Source organism: Microcebus murinus, chromosome 1 (assembly GCF_040939455.1).
Source record: "Microcebus murinus isolate Inina chromosome 1, M.murinus_Inina_mat1.0, whole genome shotgun sequence".
NCBI classification, from domain to species: Eukaryota; Metazoa; Chordata; class Mammalia; order Primates; family Cheirogaleidae; genus Microcebus; species Microcebus murinus.
In genome coordinates this window covers 154,662,428-154,682,874 of record NC_134104.1, presented here as the reverse complement: position 1 = coordinate 154,682,874, position 20,447 = coordinate 154,662,428, and the positions used below count along the sequence as shown (strand labels likewise).

The 20,447-nt window shown below is 49.7% G+C and overlaps 2 protein-coding genes across 2 annotated transcripts; one reads left to right on the top strand and one right to left on the bottom strand.

The window, feature by feature from the left end:
• The first annotated feature begins 3,022 nt into the window (after window positions 1–3,022).
• CIMIP7 (ciliary microtubule inner protein 7) lies at window positions 3,023–12,761 on the top strand. The gene is made up of 4 exons (XM_012771260.3): window positions 3,023–3,153; window positions 4,486–4,599; window positions 11,881–11,937; window positions 12,338–12,761. Exons 1-4 carry the CDS (start codon window positions 3,127–3,129, stop codon window positions 12,752–12,754), a joined length of 615 nt encoding a protein of 204 aa, XP_012626714.1. The 5' UTR covers window positions 3,023–3,126; the 3' UTR covers window positions 12,755–12,761.
• A 938-nt stretch (window positions 12,762–13,699) lies between these two features.
• Window positions 13,700–18,604, bottom strand: KLHDC8B (kelch domain containing 8B). Its single transcript, XM_012771250.3, has 6 exons — window positions 18,471–18,604; window positions 17,004–17,514; window positions 15,759–15,923; window positions 15,201–15,425; window positions 15,005–15,106; window positions 13,700–14,567 (listed from the first exon to the last, which is right to left on the bottom strand). Exons 2-6 carry the CDS (start codon window positions 17,377–17,379, stop codon window positions 14,371–14,373), a joined length of 1,065 nt encoding a protein of 354 aa, XP_012626704.1. The 5' UTR covers window positions 17,380–17,514; window positions 18,471–18,604; the 3' UTR covers window positions 13,700–14,370.
• Window positions 18,605–20,447: the final 1,843 nt, after the last annotated feature.

The window sequence follows — 20,447 nt, the reverse complement described above, 5'->3', positions numbered from 1 at the left end:
TCCTCTGGCCAATGGGATTCCTTCCCGTCCTCAGGGCCCCGCCCCCATCGGACACGCGGCTAACGGTCTTAACGGTCCTAACGGTTTTAACGCTCCTAACAGTCTTAACGGTCCTAACGATCTCAACCCGTCTAATTGCGGGCCGGGCAGGAGGCCTACATCGCGCCACACACAGCCACACGCCACATCCAGCCCACGTTGCCTCGCGTAAGACGTAACCTCACATCCCCACCCTCACACCCAGCGGCCCACCTGCAACCCACCCGGCATCCCCTTGAAAGCCTGGACACACTCGCTAGTCGCCTGACCCACACTCCACTGCATGTGCCAAGAACAGGGAGGCCCAGAACCCCAGAGCTGGCGAGCTGGCGTCTGTGAGGGCAGCATGTGGGCTGGACCTGGTGGCCGAGCACATGGCTCAGAGCAAGGGCAGGGCAAAGGGGAGCAGCTGGGCGAAAGGGGCCGTGAGCAGATGGGGACACAGAACTGGGGCCCTGGAGGAGACAGAAAGGAAAGAAATCGTCTGAGGCTTTTGGCCTGCTGGATGCTGGAGTGACCTAAGGGCAGGGACAGCGAGTGTAGGGCAGGCGGGATCTATTTACCTCTGCCTCTGGTGGTCGTAGATGACTTAGAAAGCAATGAAATAGGATGAGATCACCAATGAAGGAGTCTAGATGGAAAAGAGATTGTATTGAGCCCCAGGACGCACAACTAGTTTAGAGTCCTTGGAGATGAGGGAAAAGCAGCCAAAGAGTTGGAGGGAGTGTTCAGGGACGGGGGAGGGACACCAGGAGAGTGAATTTCTCTGGAAGCCTCCTGGAACTGCTTCAATGAGGAGGAGATCAGCTGTGACAAATGCTGCCGGTATGTTGAGGGAGATAAGTGAGAATTAATTTTTCAGGAACATAACGGTGTAATGGGGACAAAAACCTGATTGGTGTATGGATTCAGAAAAACAGAAGGAGTGATTTGGTACATGCATACAATGGAAAACTACTAAGCAATAAAAAGAATTGACCCACAACAAAACGGATAAATCTCAAAATAGTTATGCTGAATGAAAGCCAGACACAAAACAATACATACTGTATGATTCTATTTATATAAAATACTAGAACATGCAAATCTATAATGACAGAAAACAGAACAGTGGTTGCCTGAGGCAAATGAGTGCCATAGAGAAAGATTACAAATGAGCAGAAGGAAACCTGAGAGTGATGGTCCTGTTTACTATCTTGAAGATGATGTTTCATAGGTATATACATATATCAAAATGTATCAAGTTACACACTTTCACTATGTGCAGTTTATTGTGTATTAATTACCTAAGCAAAGCTTTAAAAATGAATACAGATAGAGTTGTGAACTTAAAAATAAATACAGATAGGTATAAGGAAGGGCTCCATTCTGCCCTTCCTGATATCATTACCCTTGCTCCCCTACCTAGGTGACTTTTATCCTGAATTTGTTGCTTATCATTTCTATGCATGCTTGTGCTTTTTACTCATAGCTCATATATGTGTATTCATAAATAATATATAGCATTATTTTCCATTTTTTTTTTTTAGAGATGGGGTCTGGCTCTGTCACCCAGGCCGAAGTGCAGTGGCGAGATCATAGCTTACCAGAGCCTCAAACTCCTGGGCTCGGGCTCAAGGGATTCTCCCACCTCAGCCTCCTGAGTCTCTAGGATTAATAGGCTTGAGCCACCTTGCCCAGCTCTAATTTTGCATGTTTGTATCATTTTATAAATAGCATACTTTGCACATCTTTCTATAATTTCACTTTTTGACTCAATATCTTTAAGATTTATCTCTATGGATTCAAATATCTATAACCCATACATAGTAATCATAGTAATTCCAGTATTTCATTGTGTGATTATAGCCCAGTTTCCTCATTGTCTTGTTGGTAAATAAACACATGCACTACTTACAATTTTTTCTTTATGTAGATACTACAATGAACATTTTAATACCTATGAGTCCCTGTGAGAGGATTACACTACGATAGCCTTTCTGGTTATTAGGGCTGGTGCCATTGATACTAGCAGGGTCTGAGTGTTTCCTACTGTTGAACTTTTTATTTATTTATTTAGAGACAGAGTCTCACTCTGTTGCCCAGGCTAGAGTGCCGTGGTGTCATCTTAGCTCACAGCAACCTCAAACTACTGGGCTCAGGCGGTCCTCCTTCCTCAGCCTGCTGAGTAGTTGGGACTACAGGCATGCTCCACCATGCCCAGCTAATTTTTTTTTCTATATATTTTTAGTTGTCCAGCTAATTTCTTTCTACTTTTTTTTTAGTAGAGACGGGGTCTCGCTCTTGCTCAGGCTGGTCTGGAACTCCTAAGCTCAAACGATTCTCCCGCCTCGGCCTTCCAGAGTACTAGGATTACAGGTGTGAGCCACTGAACCCAGCTTGTTGAACTTTTTAGATGCTGATTACCAGCTTCTTTTGGTTAGTAAAGAGGATGAACTATTCATGTTTCTTTATTACAAATAAAAGAGAATCAGTCAATAATTTGCCCAAGTGTAGCTCAGAATGAAACCATGTCAAATCTTTGCATTCTCCTTCTTATGCTCTTCTGTTATGCTCTCCTCCTTCACTCAGCCCTTGCAACAATCACCTGTTATGATCTGGTCACCACAAACTCCTATGAAAGAGATAAGTTGGCAGAGCCTTATTCTGAAGCAGCAATTTTATCCTGAGAAATTCCAATCCCTTTAACATTTCTTCTGACTCCATGGAATGCTTTCTAAATTTATATATATATCCCTGGCAGTATGGATGCATAGTTTTCTAAATGCAGGATTTGCCTCTGAAATGTTCTTTAATATTTCATTGGCTGTGAGTCCATCAGACTCTACCGCTTATGTTTCTATATATAAAGGCTCTCCCAGATGGTTAAAGCCGGGGGGCAGATTTCTCTCACAGAGAAGAAATAGAGCAGCAAGGACAAAAGGGCAACAGGCCAGGTGCTGCCTCAACAAACAGCAGCATTGTGCAGTCATAACTTCCCTTTGTCACTAAGCAACAAGAAGTTGACCTCCGGAGATTCTCTTTCCTCAGATGTAACCTCAAAAAGACAAGAGGAAAGTTTGCCTTTTCCGCTCCCTTCCTGGAAAGATGCAAAGAGCTTTAGTAGGCTCCTGGGTAAGAATGTGCTTTATAGTTAATCCTGGCCCCTCACCTTCAGGTTGTACCTGAAATCTGAGTGAAGTGAGAAGGGTTGCATCCAGCATCCAGCCTAGCCTAGTGGAAGACCCTGAGCTGCCCACTTCGCCTCCACTATCCTGAAGTCACCCATGGAGGCTGCCTACTCTTCCTGACACTATGCCTCCTTACATGCATCCTGGTCTCCTGCGAGCCATATGAAACTCCTAGTCCTCTGGCCACACCATTTTATTCCCAGGTTATTGTTTGATTCCCCCCTCCATGCTCCCCTCCCCCCTGCCAAACTTCTAGAATTTGACTGCTCTCTAATCTGGGAACATTTTGAGGGAAAAGACTGTGTTTTTGTCCATCTATATTTCCTATGCCCAGCCCCATGCCTACAATACAGTAAAGGTCCAGTAAATACTGTTGAATTAACCTGATAGAGGGCAAGGGGTTCTTGACAGATAGCAGAGGAATGGACAGACAAGTAAAGTGACTCAAGTCTTCAGTAGGATAAAAAGATAGGGACTTCCTAGACCTGCTGAGAAGCCCACTGTGATTGTCAGAGGCCAGACTCAGGGCAGGTTCCTCTGGTCAGAGTTATGACTGTGGAGAACCAGACATACCCATCCTCTCTACAGAGGACACAGGACAAAGAGGTTGGGCCATAGGAATTCCCAGGCAGGTGTCCACCTAATGACATTGGCACAATATAGCCTCTTCTATAGCCCCCTGATAGGTGCTCATTTCTGTCTTCTGCCAGTGCCTTTCTCTGAAATTCTCTCCAGAAGGTATCCTCTGTTGATGAAATTTTCCTTGTGGAAAGTTTATCCCTTGCTTAAGTGCTCCAGTTTCAGGGGGTGCCCCTTTTACTCCAGAATAGCAGGGTGTGTGGCAAATGAGTATTCACAACTTTGTCAGTAGAGGCAGAAGGAAGATCCATTGGACCTTCTCTCATCAGGGACCCTTGATTAGGGAGGACAACAAAGGAGACTTCTCAGACTCCTTAAGGAAGGGCTACACCACTGGATAGTGGTCCTGCCCACAAAACTCTGCTCTGAGTGAATGGTACCCCTTCCCCACACATGCATAGCCCCCCCCAAGTGGGTCAATGCACCGAAGGCCAATTGTCCTAATGATGCATGGTGATGCTTCTCTGCTGGCCCCTCTCCAGGAGTTTCCCAATTCCTCAGATTATTTCTGTTTTGTCAGGAATTCCCGTCAGGGGCTTCTGGCCTAGCTTCCCTAGAAACTTCAGATGGGGTCCTGAGGTCTGGGGCCCAGGGTGGTGGTTTGAGTGGGGTTACCCTCATGCCTTTTTTGTTATAGCACAACAGTGGCTTCTATGGGCACTACAGAAGCCAGTTCAAGAGTGAAAGTGCTGGAGAATACCGCCTTGCAGCCAAACCCCAGCCTCCAGCAGTGTTCCTGCAGCGATGTCAGGTACAAGGCAGCCCTGAGGGCAGTGGGGGTGACTGGGCCAGTTCCTGCCTCTCCTAGGACTCAAAAGCATCATCTCCAACCCTTCCACAGCTGGACTGACACCTGGGACCACCAAATCCCTGGAACAGGCATGAAGTTTTGCCCCTCTTCCCTAAAATGTCAGCTCTTCCCCCTATAGACAGGGTGAAAAAGAATGAGTGCCAAACTGGACAGCCTTGCTCACTGTCCCTTCTAGATGGAGGAATGGTCAGGGCCTAGAAGGGGTGGATAGCTATGGAGAGATAACCTCCAGAACCCATGACATAAGCCTTGAATTTGCTGACAACTTCAGATTCCTTGATGTCATGAAAGCCCATGATCCAGCCCACAGGCAACCTCACAGTCCAGGGCCTCCTGGGAAGAGGAGGCCTCCTCTGGTCAGGGAAGTAGTGCAGAGGGTGGCTGGGTACTGGTCTGCACATTTGGCCAGGGAAGACTGGAACAGAAATGATGGCAGAGGCAGCCTAGAGTGGCTGGAACAGGCTTCCAGAGAATAGCAGAGGGGTGCAGGGTCCCAGGCCCTTCACTGCTTACAGGCCTAGAGACAAGGAGGGGTACAGTGCACTATAAGTCAGGGCCCCAACTGTGAAAAGCATACTGAAAACAGGAAAACTCAGGGGGATTATTTATAAAGGAGTATGCGTGGAGGCCTCAGGAAAAGATAGTCTCACAGACTGGAACAACCAACCAGTCAGTACCACTGGGCCGAAAGGGACAAGGGGAAAGCATGGCTCCTAGAACCCAGAAGGAAAGAGAGAGGTGTGGATAGGGTCACACTGACAGTAGCTGTGATCCTGTGTAAAGAGACAGAGCCCTGTGGGAGCTGGTTGCAAGAAAGCCAAGAGAAGAAACGCCTCCTCCCTCTTTTTCTCCATCTCCTCCCAGGGCTTCTCAGTGGCCAGATCAAAGGGGTCTTGGTGATGAGTGCACTCAGGTCAGCCTCCTGAGCAAGAGCAAGGTGAAGGAGGGCCCAGGGAGACCTTAAGGGATGCCCAGAACATGCTTCACCTACTGTGCCTTTGTGCTGCCCAGCCTCTTGCCAGGTCCTATTAATACTTGTCTGCCATCTGGATTCCCCAGGAATTGCTTTTCCTGGCTGAGAGCAGGGTCCTGGAAACTGGACTTCCTTAGCATTTACAGTTTGAGAGTGATGGGTTCTGGGTAGTACAGGGACAGAAGCAACCCACAGACTTCCTGCTGGATGTTTGTAGTAGCCCTCAGTGGCAGCTCTTCCTCCAGAGATTGGAACATATTCTCAATCTGTTAAACCTGTTCCTCAGGAACAGACATGTAGGTGACATGTTTCGGCACTGTACAAGTGAGGACTTGATACATAAAGAATTTACTAGCAGCAGTAGCAGTTCCAAATAACATGATCTGTGTATCTTGGGCTCAAGTTGTATAAATGTCAAGTCTCATGGCTCCTTCTAAGTCTAAAGCTGTTTTAATTAATAGGATTTCTCAGGGAAGGAACACATGTTATTTTCTCATTGGTTGAGAGGTACCAGGTTTAGGCTGGCAGATTGCACCTATTGTTGTCTAAAGCCTTTTCAAAACCTAGCATCCCACTCTCCTTTAGTTTGGGGATGGTTAAAAATTTTGTCCATGACATTCAGATGCAAGAAAATTCTTTTTTTTTTGGAGACAGAGTCTCACTCTGTTGCCTGGGCTAGAGTGCCATGACATCAGCCCTTCCCACAGCAACCTCAAACTCCTGGGCTTAAGCCATCCTCCTATCTCAGCCTCCTGAGTAGCTGGGACTACAGGTGAGCACCACCACACCTGGCTAATTTTTTCTATTTTTTAGTAGTTCTGGGCTAATTTTTCTATTTTTAGTAGAGACGGGGTCTCACGGTTGCTCAGGCTGGTCTTGAACTCCTGACCTCAAGTGATCATCCTGCCTCAGCCTTCCAAAGTGCTAGGATTATAGTTGTGAGCCACCATGCCCGGCCGAAAATTCTTTTTTTTTTTTTTTGTCTTTTTCATTTTTATTTCTAAACAAGATTAATCTATATCTAGCCTTCATCTGTTTGCCTCTTAGAAGATGTAATTCTGGTCCTATTTGTATTACTAACTAAGGTCAGACAAGAGTCTCAAACATTCATGACTAGGGGGCAGGTCCTTCATCTGCCATGCCATGATTTTTGTGCCCTATGCCTCAGTCTGCCACAGATGCTCCTCTCTCAGCATCCCACTCACTGCAGACTGCCCGCCCTCCAGCAGAATCTTCACTCCTCCCACATATAAACACTGCCCCTTCTACAAGACCCACCTCTTTTCCCAGGCTTCTTAGGATGAAATCCCAGCCCTACCCCCACCTGTTCAGAAACTACGGGTTTCACTACCATGGTGGAAAAGGAGTCCTGAATGGTCTAAAAACAAAGTTACAGATGCTAATTTTCCTCAGGGAGAGTACCCAGAACTGCCTGGGTGGAGAGGAAATAACTGTGCTTCCCACAGTTGTGAGAGAACAAAACTCCGAATCAAGTGGGACCACAAACTAGTACAACGTCTATGGAAAGTAATATGAAGATACTCAAAGAGCTACAAGTAGAACTACCATTTGATCCAGCAATCCCATCATTGGGCATCTACCCAAGGGAAAAAAAGACATTCTATAAAAAGACATCCGCACTAGAATGTTTATAGCAGCACAATTCACAATTGCAAAGATATGGAAGCAACCCAAGTGCCCATCAATACATGGGTGTATTAATAATAAAATTGGTATATGTATATCATGGAGTTATACTGAGCCACAAAAAACAATGGTATCTAGCACCTCTATGTTATCCTGGATGGAGCAGGAGACCATTCTATTAAGTGAAGTATCAAAAGAGTGAAAAAACAAGCACCACATGTACTTACCATCAAATTGGTATTAACTGATCAACACTTATGTGCTCATGTAGTAGTAACATTCATCAGGTGTCAGGCAGGTGGGAGAGGGGAGGAGAGGGGATGGATATATGCACACCTAATATGGGTGCAGTGTGCAGTGTGCAGTGTGGAGTATGAATGTGCACCGTCTTGGGGATGGACATGCTTGAGGCTCTGACCTGGGTGAGGCAAAGGCAATATATGTAACCTAAACATTTGTACCCCCATAATATGCTAAAATAAAAAATAAGTAAGTAAAATTTTACAAAATAAATTGCCCAAGATAAAACTAAAAAAAAAAACAAAAAGCAAAAACAAAAAACCTCGAATCAATGGGAATCAACAGATTATCTTGCCACTGTAGGAATAATGAATTTCCAATCAGAGCTGCCTCCAACAACAAAGTCATCTGCATTCTAGGGCTGTGTACCATTCGGTACACAGCTGAGGATAGAGACAAAGGAGAAATTGGGGGTCAATTGGAAATTGCTCCAAGTTCCCAGGTTTTTCTAAAATTGAAATTTTTATTGAGATGATTATAGAGTCATAAACAGTTGTAAGAAATAACAGAGATCTCTTCTATGTTTTGCCTGGTTTCCCTCAGTGGTAAAATTTTGCAAAGCTATAGTATAATATCAGGACCAGGGCATTGATGCAATCACCAATCTGGTTCAGATTTCCTCAGTTTTACTTGTACTCATTTGTGTGTGTGTGTGTGGGTGGGTGGGTGTGGGTGTTTATTAAGACCTATAAAATTTTATTACCTCTGTAGGTTCATGTAACTACCACTACAGTTAAGATATTGACCAACATCACAAGGATCCCTGTTGCTACCCTTTTATAACTTCACTCATCTGCCTCCCAATTCTCCAACTCTGCTCCCCTGTCCCTAACCACCAATTTGTCCTCCATTTATAAAGTTGGTCACTTAAAAATGTTATATAAGTGGACTAATACAGTAGGCAACCTTTGAAGATTGGCTTTTCTTGCTCAGCATAATTTTCTAGAAATTCATCCAAGTTGTTATGTGTATCAGTTGTTTATTTCTTTTTTTTTTTTTTTTTTTTTTTGAGACAGAGTCTCGCTTGTTGCCCAGGCTAGAGTGAGTGCCGTGGCGTCAGCCTAGCTCACAGCAACCTCAAACTCCTGGGCTCAAGTGATCCTTCTGCCTCAGCCTCCTGAGTAGCTGGGACTACAGGCATGTGCCACCATGCCTGGCTAATTTATATATATATATATTAATTGACCAATTAATTTCTTTCTATTTATAGTAGAGACGGGGTCTCGCTCTTGCTCAGGCTGGTTTCGAACTCCTGACCTCAAGTAATCCGCCCGCCTCGGCCTCCCAGAGTGCTAGGATTACAGGCTTGAGCCACCGCGCCCGGCCCAGTTGTTTATTTCTTTTCATTACTGAATAGTATTCCATGGTATGCATGTACCGGTTTGTTTAACCATTTACCTGTTAAAGGATATCTGAGATAATTCCAGTTTTTTTGGCTTATACAAATAAAAAGCTGTTATGAATGTGCACAGATTTTTGGGTGAACGTAAGTTTTTGTCTTCCTGAGATAAGTGCCCAAGAATACAATTAATGGGTCATATGGTAGTTGCATGTTTAATTTTTTAAAGCAACTGCCAAATTGTTTTCCAGAGTAACTGCACCATTTTACATTTCTACCAGGAATGCATGAATGATCCAGTTTCTCTGCATTCTCACCAACTTCTGGTGTTGTCTCTATTTTTAATTTTAGCCATTCTGTTAGATGTGTAGTGATATCTCATTGTGGTTTTAATTTGCATTTCCCTGATGTTTAATAATGTTGAACATGTTTTCATGTGTTATTTGCCATCTGTATATCATTTTCAGTGAGGCTTCATGTTGTTTGCTTCTTTTCTAATTAGATTGTTTGTTATTTTACTGTTGAGTTGTGAGTGTTCTTTATATATTCGAGATACTAGTTGTTTGTTGGATATGTGGTTTGTAAATATTTTCTCCCAGTCTGTGGCTTGTTTTTCATCTTCTTCATATAGGCTTTCATAGAGAAAAACTTTAAAAAGTTTTGATGAGGTCAAATTTATCAATTGTTTTTCCTTTATGGCTCTTGCTTTTGGTGTTAAGTCTGATAACTCTTTGCCTAGCTCTAGATTCTGAAGATTTTCTATGCTTTTTTTCTAAAAAGGCCCTGGGTTTTTAATCCCCATTGTGTCAGCTTGCTTTATGAGTTATGAGAGGTAAGGCTGGTCAGCTTCTAACCTTCTTCGGACTTTCATTCTGTTTGGAGACTGCTACTGGCTATCCAGTAGGCAAGAGCTCCTAAGAGGAGAGCTTGTTAAAGATACATACAACAGGCTCTACCCTGAAGATTCTAGTTCAGGGATCAGAGATAGAGCCAGCCCCTGAGTTTAATCTGGGAACATGCTGTCAGCCATTGATCATACCTCCAACCCAGCCAAGCCTGAACTCACCAGATCAGGCCACTTAAGGTCTGCAACAGAAGCAGCTGAGTGGCTGGTGAGGGGATCACTCAGGGAACAGAGGCCAAGCAAGAAGGCAAGGAGATGGACTTGGAAGAGATTCCTGCCAAGCTCTGGAGGCCTGAGAGATAGTCTTTCTCTGTCTGAGGATACAACAAGGCTCTCTGGCCCCAATTGAGCCAAAGGAAATCCCCCAGTCCAGGACCTTCTATTCCAGTTCATTAATTTAACAGCAAACATTTATTGAGCACAGTGCCAGGCTTTGTTCTCAGTGCTGGAGTTACAGAGCAAGGCAGACAATAACCTTTGCCCACATGTTATGTTATAATGGGGGGCATCAGATGATAGGCAACATATAATAAGGCAACATATTATCAGATGATAAGCAACATAATAATAATCACATAGTGTGTTAGGAGGTGGAAAATGCAGAGTTGGGGGTGATGGGACTACTGGCATAGTGCTCAAGGAAGTCCTCTCAAGAAGGAGGTGAGAGAGAACTATATGGCCAGCAGAAGGAACAGGTGGTGCTAAGGCCTGAGGTGGGAGTACCTGGTGTATCTGAGGAAAAGTGGGGAGACCAGCATGTCTGGAGGTAACAGAAGGACCAATATCGTATGTGTCTCATGGACCACTGTGATGACTTTGGCTGTTACAAACTATTGTGGATTTTAAACAAACTGATGTGATCTGATTTATGTACTAACAATTATTCTGGCTGCTAAGAGGACAATAGACTGGAGGGGCAAGCTTGAAAGCAGGGATTCCAGGCAGGAAACTCTTGAAATGAGGAAAGTGGCTTAGACCAGGAAAAGCAGCAAGCATGCTGAGGAGCAATCTGATCCTGGGTACATTTTGATGGAAGTATCAACAGGATTTCCTGGCACATTCAATGTATGGGAAATGAGAAAAAAGAATCAAGGGGACTTGAGGTGTTTGGCAGGATCTAGCTGCTATGGCCTAAGCTGCTGAGGCTCTAGGTGGAGTGGGTTTAGGGGTGATCCAAAGCTCATTCATGTGTTTGGAGACGGCCCATTAGGCATTGACATGGACATGTGGAGTAGGCAGTTGCTACTCCATATCGAGTCTGGAGTTCATGAGAGAACGTGAGCTAGAGATACAAATTTCAGTTTCCAGATGGCATTTAGAGCCAAGAGCCTGGGTATGCTGATGAAGGAGTAAGTGTGGACAGAGGGGAGGAGAAGTCCTGAGCATTAAAAGGCCCAACATGGGCCAGGCGCGGTGGCTCACGCCTGTAATCCTAGCTCTCTGGGAGGCCGAGGCGGGCTGATTGCTCGAGGTCAGGAGTTCGAAACCAGCCTGAGCAAGAGCGAGACACCGTCTCTACTATAAAATAGAAAGAAATTAATTGGCCAACTAATATACATACAAAAAATTAGCCGGGCATGGTGGCGAATGCCTGTAGTCCCAGCTACTCGGGAGGCTGAGGCAGGAGGATTGCTTGAGCCAGGAGTTTGAGGTTGCTATGAGCTAGGCTGACGCCATGGCACTCACTCTAGCCTGGGCAACAAAGTGAGACTCTGTCTCAAAAAAATAAATAAATAAATAAATAAATAAATAAATAAATAAATAAAAGGCCCAACATGAAACTCAACCACTGCTGCCCTGATGGCAGGATGTCCTGGCAGATGCCTTAGCCCCCTCTTCAGTCAGTGGCTTCCTCTTCAGGGCAAGTCCCTAGATGAAATACCCCAGGAGTGAAGTGTTGCTTTACTTTGTCTCTGCTTTTTCAGTGTGTTGGCAGTTTAGCAGTTCAGGGGTAGTGGCTCCTAGCAGCTTCCCTCCATTGTGGGCCCTGAGGTAATTTCTTGTGCGGGGAGTAAGCATCATTTTCTTCATTCACCTTATTTCTCACTGTCTTTCAAGGAGCCAGCACAGCGACACTTCTTCTCCAAGCATGACAACCGTACTTCCTTCGACAAAGTGAGTGCTGAAGAGAGGGAGAATGGGCAGTCCCCCAGCCTCAGTTTAAGTCAGGACAGAGCAGGTGGTAGGGTGGAAGGGGTAAGGTATTGAGGGAGGGCTCCTTATGCAAACAGCTTATCTTCCCCACAACCTTTTCTTTTCTGGGAAGTAGCCCATTCCCCAAATAGAGGCATCTCTGTGTTGGTTTCCTCCACCAGCTTGCCTGACAATGTGCAAATATCCTGAGGGCCACTGACTTTCTGGGTGCTTCACCCTGGAATGGAAGGCATCGCTAGGGAGGCAGGCCAAGGAGGCCAGGGTACAGGACAGGCATCACCAAGCAGACTTGAGGTTAGGAGGGGCCCAAGGAGGTGCCTGGTGCCAGGACTGTGGGCCAAGGGCCCGTACCGTTGAGGAGGGCCCCTATTGCCTACTGCAGGGAATCGGAAGGCGAAAAGACCTGGAGCGTTTGTGGCAGCGACACACCTTCCTGCGTTGGGCACCCTGTGAGACGGAGTTTCGCCACCAAGGGCCCCTGGAATCTTCCTACCAGACTGATTTCCGGCCAAGCCCAGGACTCAGTGGCCTCCCCCAGCGCCTCGTCCACTTTGTGCAGGTCCAGCCTCCCCGAGCCAGCACCACCTACCAGCAGAACTTCTGCCAACCATCCCGGGGTGGTCACTGTGGTAGTGACAAGGTAGGGCCCCGGGCACCAGTCCCCAACACACTGCCTGACATCCTGGGGGTTCCGAGACCCAAGCTGCTGCAGCACTACCTTCATGCTGGGGTCGCTGAGTGTCTAAACTGGTCCAAAGCATTAAACAATAACAGCTGACACAGCAGCTTATGTATACTTGCAGAGGTCTCAGAGGCTGGACAGCAGTGGTGTGCTGGCAGGCCCTGTGCCTGGCTCCCATGGCACTTATGCCCATGGTGTTTGTGTACTGGGCATAGGAGATGCTGTCCAGGGAGCCCTGACACTGAATAAGAAAGGATAAAGCCTGCAAGAGGCTAAGAATCCCAGAGAGTTGCCAAGACTGTGGGCCAAGACCCCGTACCATTAAGGAGGGCCCCTATTGCCTGTTGCAGGGAATCAGAAGGCGGAAAAACCACAGCAGATGGATTCCAGGGCCCCAAATACTTCTTGTTCTTACAGCAAACTCAGCTGTGAGCCCCTTGTACTCAGTGTAGTTGCAGGGAGAGCAGAGCCAAAGGCCCCTAGTAGTGTGCAGCAAAGGCTGGAAGAGGCAAGGGTTGGCCACAGGAAGCTCCTGCTCTCGAGGGGTTTAGTGGGTGGCCACACAGTCCTGCACAAAAGATGACTGCCCCAGAGCTGGGACAGAGGGAGACTGCCCTGGCCATAGCACCCACTGGACCACCCCTTCCTATGGGGATGAGCAGAGACCCTGAGGAGACACTGTGTGACTTGGACCTGGACGTCGTTCTAACCCTATGGTGTTGTGTTATTGTTATTAACACTTCTCTAGCCATCCCTATCAGTGCCCTCTAACACTCAGGACAGTAGGGGAGGGTTGCGATCCCATGTCACCAAAGGAGAAGCTGAAACTTAGATGGAGCTAAGACACCAGATCACTCTGAGGGCAGAGACCAGCCCATTCCCCAAATAGAGGCACCTCTGTGTTGGTTTCCTCCACCAGCTTGCCTGACAATGTGCAAATTGGGCTCCAAGAGGCTCCCTCTGGACCCTCATCCCTGGGAGCGCTGAGGACAGGGGCTGTTGAGGCAACATGGGAGTCCACACCAGGGGCTACACACCAGATTTTAGCAGCACTTTTACTTGCACATCCAAAGTCCCTGGGTCCTCACAACAGCCCTGTGAGGTAGGAAGGGCAGTAAGGTTTCAGAGATCCCCATTTACAGATGAGGATGCTGAGGCACAGAGAGGTGAAATGACTTGCCCAAAGTCATACAACCAACAGTGTAGAGGGCCCCAAACCAGCATTCCTCTGGCCCTCTGGCAGTTCCTAAATTCTCTCCATTCCCTCTGTGTCCCCTACCCTCTCTGAATTCTCCTGGGTCTAACAGGGACCCTCAAGGCAGGTTGGCAGCTGGCATTTTTCAGGAATGGCCACTAAGGTAGGCCTGGTCAACTACAGATAGGCACTGACCCTGTAGGGCATGAGGCCAGCTCTTCCCTCTTTCCACTTCCCAGCTGGACAGAGGGCCTAGTAGGATCCAGGGCAAGGGTGGAGCTATGCATGGTCCATGAATGCATGGTGATAAAGGTAGGTACACATGGTAAGCATATGTGTGTCCTGCACTAAAGACAAAGGCTCCCCTAACCCAAGTCCCCAAGGTGGTGTTTCAAGTGCCTGCCCATGTGCCTCTCTCATCCCACAGAGCCACAGTGAGTGTCCTCAGCAGCAAAAGGAGCCATAGACCTCTGCCTCTGGCACTGAGCTGCTCTGGTCGACAGATCTTATCAGGCCTTCATACTCCATCACCCAGACACAGTGCCTCCACAGCTTGACTGGGACCCTGGGCCACACCCCCAATAACAAACAGCCGGGGCCCAGCCTGTAGGCTAGAGCAGGAGCAGCGGGCTGTGGGCATGGCAGGCAGTGCCTCCCAGCGCCTTCGTGCAAGGCTGAAGCTCTCCACAGAGCCCAGAGGGCATGGCTGGTTTCCTGCAGGAAGGAGATAGAAGGTTGTTAAGAGGCACAGGCTAAAGGGGCTCCAAGCCCTTTTGCTTCCTGAGCCCAGAGTAGTAGTAGTAGTAGTCTAGTAGGTATCATTCCCAGATGAGCTACCAGTGCCTTGTTCTTCATTGTCCCTGTTTATCATTTATTTATTCATGTTTCTATTTGTGCACTTGGCTGGGCATTCAGTAGTCATTTGTCCTGCTTCTGTCTCCTAGGCCCCTGCTGGTACAGAGCCCTTAGTCAGGCACTAGAGGATACCCTGAAAGCAGGCCAGGCAGACCACATCCTGCCTGCTTCATTGGTAGGGAAAGGAGCTCACAAAGCCCTGACCCCTGGAGAAGGGCAGAAAATGGCACTCATGCTGGGTGCTACTCTTTCCTATCTTGGGCCTCCTTCCTCTCTCTAGCCCCACAGAGACTTACCAAGCCCCCCAATGGCCACAACGTGGCCCCCAAGGGAGCCAACCACAAAGTCAGCCCTCTTATCTCTCATGCGCAGGCTTCGAGGCAGCTTGGTCCATGACCCTGCAGGAAAGGGGAGGTCGGTTCAAGTCACATAACCACTATGCCCCTCCATCCCATGGAGAGTGGGAAGATAGCCAGGATAGCCACTGCTTACCATGTTCCAGGTCAAACATCTCCACAGTGTTGACAAAGTGTGGGCGGGAGTAGAAATTGTGGGGCCCAGGCTGCTGCAGGCCACCCAGGCTAAAGACACTGCCTTCGGCCATGGCACAGCCAGCGAAGGCCCGGCGGCTGGGCAGGCTTGGGTGCCGGGTCCAGGTACAGGCCTCCAGATCAAAGGCTTCAAAAGCAGTCACTGGGAGTTTGCCTTGGCGGCCCCCTGTCAATGAAATTGGAGTACCTGCGAGGAAGCCCAGGGGACTTGGTGGGCTCCTCACCAGGTTGCTGACCTGCCTGGCCCAGCCTCCTATACCCAGTTGTGTGCATACTTGCACATGGATCAACCACTTCACAAACCCTTAGACACTGGGGTTTGGTTTTCCAACCCCAGCAGAACCACCAAGGTCAGAGCCTCAGAACAGGCCTGGATCATCCCAGCAAAGCTTCTCTTGTTCTGCCATCCTGGACTGAGCCTGATCCCTATGCCAGCCAACCTATGGGGATGAGGACTTCTGAACTCTGAGCCCTTTTCTCATATCTCCCAGGGCCTTACCCAAGACATAGATCTTGTTCCCGTGCAGGAAGGTGGAGGCCCCATAGCAGGGTGTGGGCATGGAGGGTAGCGAAAGCCAGCAGTCCCGGCGGGGCTCATACACCCGTACCTGGGCCTGGGGGGCCGTGTCAGAGCCCATTCCCCCCAGAGCATACACCATACCATCTGCATAGAAAAGAGTAGTTCAGACTGCACCCTAGCCTGGCCAGGGCACCCCACCCTGACAGTTGCCCTGGTCAGGGCTGGAGATCCATGTGTTTGTGGCACCCCTCTCCAGCAGCAGAAACTCTACTGCTTGCCTAGAGGGGGTTGGGAGAGCTGGGATTCCCATTCTGGCCAGGGCCCCTCTGAATGAAGAGCAGGAGGCAGCCGATCTAATTATAATCTGTCTCTGTCTCCCTGGAGACGCTATGGCAACGGAGTCTGGCATCCAAGCAGGGCTGGCCTGGACCGGTGGTCAGACCTAGAGGCCGAAAGGTGGAGGCTCCCCTTGGGGGAGGAGGCTTGGAGTGGTTTAAGCCAGGGGTGGGGAGAGTATGGGGACCTGCTCAGCATGGAGTTCAGTCTGGGGAGGGGGCTCTGGAGATCAGCTGGGGTAGGGCTGGGAGAGGGGATTGGGTCTGCAAGGTAGAGGTGTTAGCCACAAGCCTTCTGCCCCAGGAGCCTTGCCAGCACCTCTGCACCACACTCTTAAACTAAAGTAGGTTCTTGCTCTCTGTTAGGCCCTCTGGGTCAGCTAGGAGCATGTCTGGGGGACTTGGGATGAAGAGCCAGTCAGCTAGGGGCTTCCATAGCAACCATGTCCCCGAGTCAGCTTGGCCTTTGTCCATATCAAGCTCCCTGGTGTGTGTGGAGGGGAGAGAGGAGTCAAAGTACTTCCCAGGCTCTGAGCCAAGGCCCTCCTCCCCTCCCTCACCCCAGACTATTTATAACCCTAGGCGTCATTAGGCCATCCTGCCCCTCATCTTTTAGAAATGAGGAATGGTGCAGGGATGTGGCTGGGTTCTCCCATCATCCTGGAGGTCAGCCTGGGTTCTGCCTCCCACCTCATAGCCAGAAAAGGCAGTTAACAGAAGGCTGCCGTAAGCCTAGCCCAAAGCTAGGTGGAGAAGATACAGGAGGCAAGGCCACGTCCAGGGCATCCATGCAAAAATTACAGCCCTTATTTACTCTGAGGGTAAGGTACTAAGGAGAGAATGGAGGGTGTTGGGGCACCTGAGAGGCTTTCCTTGGAAGGCCACTCACCTCTTTCCACAGTTGCAACCCCCATGGCTGCTTGAGGGAGGGTGGCCCGACGCTCCCAGCGGCCTTCATCAGCCAAGAAGGCCTCCACAGCAGCTACTGGACTCTGGACCTCATCCACACCACCCACCACTAGCACCTGCTTGCCCAGAACCACAGCAGCTGCGCCAGCCCGGGCAGTGGGCAGGGGCGCCAGTGCCAGCCATGTGTGTGAGGCCATATCCAGTGTCTCAGCAGTGTCCAGGGGCAGTCCAGCCTGGCCACAGCCCCCCAGCACCAACAAGTGCCCCTCCTGGTGCGCCACTGTGCCATACACCCGGCAAGTGGGCATTGGGGGGAACACCTGCCAAGCAAAGGCCCGACCACCTCCTGTAGCCATGGCTTTCACTGTCAGTGGCAGGCCATGCTATCTGCTCAGGCTACAGGCCTCACTGGGGAGGCATGACAGAGCCTCATGTTGATTCTGCCAGGGCCACAAGGGGATGTCTGACCAGTCCAGAGACCTTGCCTTCACCTGGAGGAAAGAGGTAAAACAAAGGGTCAGTGCCACTGACCAGCCCCTTGGGGGACACATGAGCAGCCTGTAACTGACAGCAGGGCTAGCCCAAAACACTGGTGGGAAAGGCAGAGGGGGAGGACCCATTCCTTCTGGCTAGTACACTGAGGAGGCCCTCCTGGAGGGGAGAGGACACGCCTCAGGCAACTTTCCTCCTTCCTATGGGAGTATGAGGGACTCTCCTTCCCACCCCCTGACCTAACCACTTGGAGCAACTGGGTCAAATCTGGATCTAGGTGAGAGGTAAGGTGACTAGAATAGAACTTTCCATCCTAGATCCCTTTCTTTCCCCTCAGCAATTCTCACCCTGGTTCTTCGTGAGTCCTATTTGTATATCCTCCCCTTACTGGCTTCCAGTGTGCCCTGGGCAGCCTGGGATCCAGCCATCAGGGTTCCCACACTGCTGTCAGGGGCCAGACTCCTGGGTATCCTTATAACACCCTTGGGGCCATTTCACAGGGTTCATCTATTCCCACCAGCAAAAGGCCAGGGTCAGGGGTGTCTGGGACTGAGGTGGGTGGGGAAGGCTAGACACCAGGGTTCCACACTCTCCCCTTGAGGTCCACCCTTAGGGGTTTGCCCATGTCCAGCCCCCAGAGGGGAGACTCGCTAGTGTCCAGAAGAGTCAGGGCTGACTTGGGGATCTCATGAGCACAGGACTGTAAGGGTCCCAGAGTCCAGGGCGTTTTCAGCAGGAATGACCAACTAGACATTTGGGTCCTCTCATGGCAGATGCCCCAAGGTCCCCCATCCTCCCCTTTCCCTCGGTTACACTCCTGGACCCCTGGCAGGAGGGCCTCCTGGCCCCAAACTTCCAGCTCGCGGGGGGCTGGGGGCGGGGCTGGGCAAAAGCGCTTGGGGTTCTGTGCTCCGGGCCTCAAACTTCCCCTGAGCATGGCTCCCGCGGGACTCACCGGCCAGGGCTCCAGTGACACCAGGGCACGGGGTCTGCCGTTCCGCCTCCGCTGACGCCGAATCTGGCTGGGGATGAAGCTGGGATCCGGCGGGCCCCCAGCTCGGCTCCGGCGCGGGGCGGGGCTGGATCAGGTCCGCCCCTCAGCCCCCCCTCCCCACCCGACTCAGGGAAACCTCCTCCTCTTGCCTTAACCCTGCACATGCCGCGGCCAGAGCAGGGCGCGCCGACCCACGGTCACATGCAAACGGACAGCCAAACGGACACGTGGACACTGGGCCTGCCAGGATTTAGGATTCGACCTTGGGCGGGGGTAGAAATGAGGCAGCGGTGAGAGGCACAAAATGTAAAGGGGCAGGGGTCGTTCTGAGCTGGACCCAGCCTGCGTGCACCGGCTATAGAGCCAGCCCGCAGAACCTAGGGGTGTGAGAGGCCGGCGCCCACGCACAGCCGCTGAGCTCCCAGAAGCCCAATGATGGGCTTTGCTGCGGCGCCCCCTAGAGGCCACTTGGGGAGTAGCCTGGGCCTCTGGTGGAGGTGGCCAGGCACAAACCAGGCCCCAGAATAGGCCCTACAGAGCACTTTGAGGCTAGTGGAGGGTGGAGGAGCAGACAGTGCCATCCTCAGGGCCTAACGGGCCCTTCCATAAGCCTGCGTGAGGGGAATTCTTGGAGGGAGGGGTAACTCTGAGCAGGCAATGAACTAGAAGAGTCAGAGGCAAGTTCCATTCAGGTTGATCATCATGGAACTTATCCTGTAGGGCCTGAGACCTGGGCTACTCTGGGGCCCAAGGCACTTTAGAGTCCTGGGCATGCCTCTAGCCAACTCTGGGCTCAGGCAAGACCAAATTGGTGTGACAGGGGCCCACTTACCTCAGACCCTGGCCCTGCCTATCTTCTGAGCATTCAGAGTATGAGCTGTCTTCAAGCTGAGGGCTCACTTGTATAGGTCACTGGTACCTGTGGGAAGAGGTCCTTTCAGTTGTCTGTTTGCTCACTGCCTTGTCCCCTTTGATGGACAGAGCTTGTCTTAGTTTCCCAAAGCAGACCTGGAGACAAAGATACAAGTGCATATAGTTAGTGTGGGAGGTGATGCCAGGGTATGCCAGCAGTGCCAAGGAGACAGGGAAAGCAGCCAGTAAAGGAGGTGTCATCAAGCAACTACTATAGGCAACTGGGACCAAATCCTGCTGGGGATTCTGGGAGCCAGTGTAGAACATGGGCCCCCAAGAGCAAGGGGAGCTGAGGTACTCATTCTCAAATCCCCACCAGTCATGGGTTGAGAGCTGTTGACGGACATTAATTCCCTGGCCTACCTGACTTCTGGCCTGCCCAGAGTGTGGGCAGATCCCTGTCCATGACCTTTCAGGGGCTGGCAGTTGGAGTCAGAGGGCCTGGACAAAAAGGGTGGTGCCAAGGCTGGTTAAAGACTGCACAGACACTGTCTAGAAGGCCTCTATCCTCCCATCCCACTTCACACCAGACTTGCTTCTCACTTGGAGCACTGGTGTCAACCCCCAATGGGATGCTCATACTATCCTGAGACCCCTTCACATTTACCACTGTTACCTTTCCAAGCTCTCTCCCCCTCCTCCAGCAATTAAGCACTTACAAGGCGCCTACCTTTAGATACTTCCCAGCACCCCAAGACCCTCTCTCCTTCCTCTCCTCCAAAATCTTTAAGCCATCTGCCTTTACAGGCTCTTCCTCCTTGTAATATACCACCTCAGTCTTCTGTCATTGCTCCCAAAAATTTGCTCTTGCAAAAGTCACCATGGAATATCAAATAGCTAAAACTAGCGGGTCCCTATGGTCTTTGTCTCAACTGAAATCTTGCTAGCATCTTCAAAGTTTCACCCCTTGTGACCTCAGCGTCTTCCTCTTGCTTGTCCTGACTCTTGGAATCTTTTTTAGGCCCTGCTTCCTCTCCCTCCCTTTTGAGTGGCTCCTTAAGATTCAACATTGGCTTTTCTCCCTGG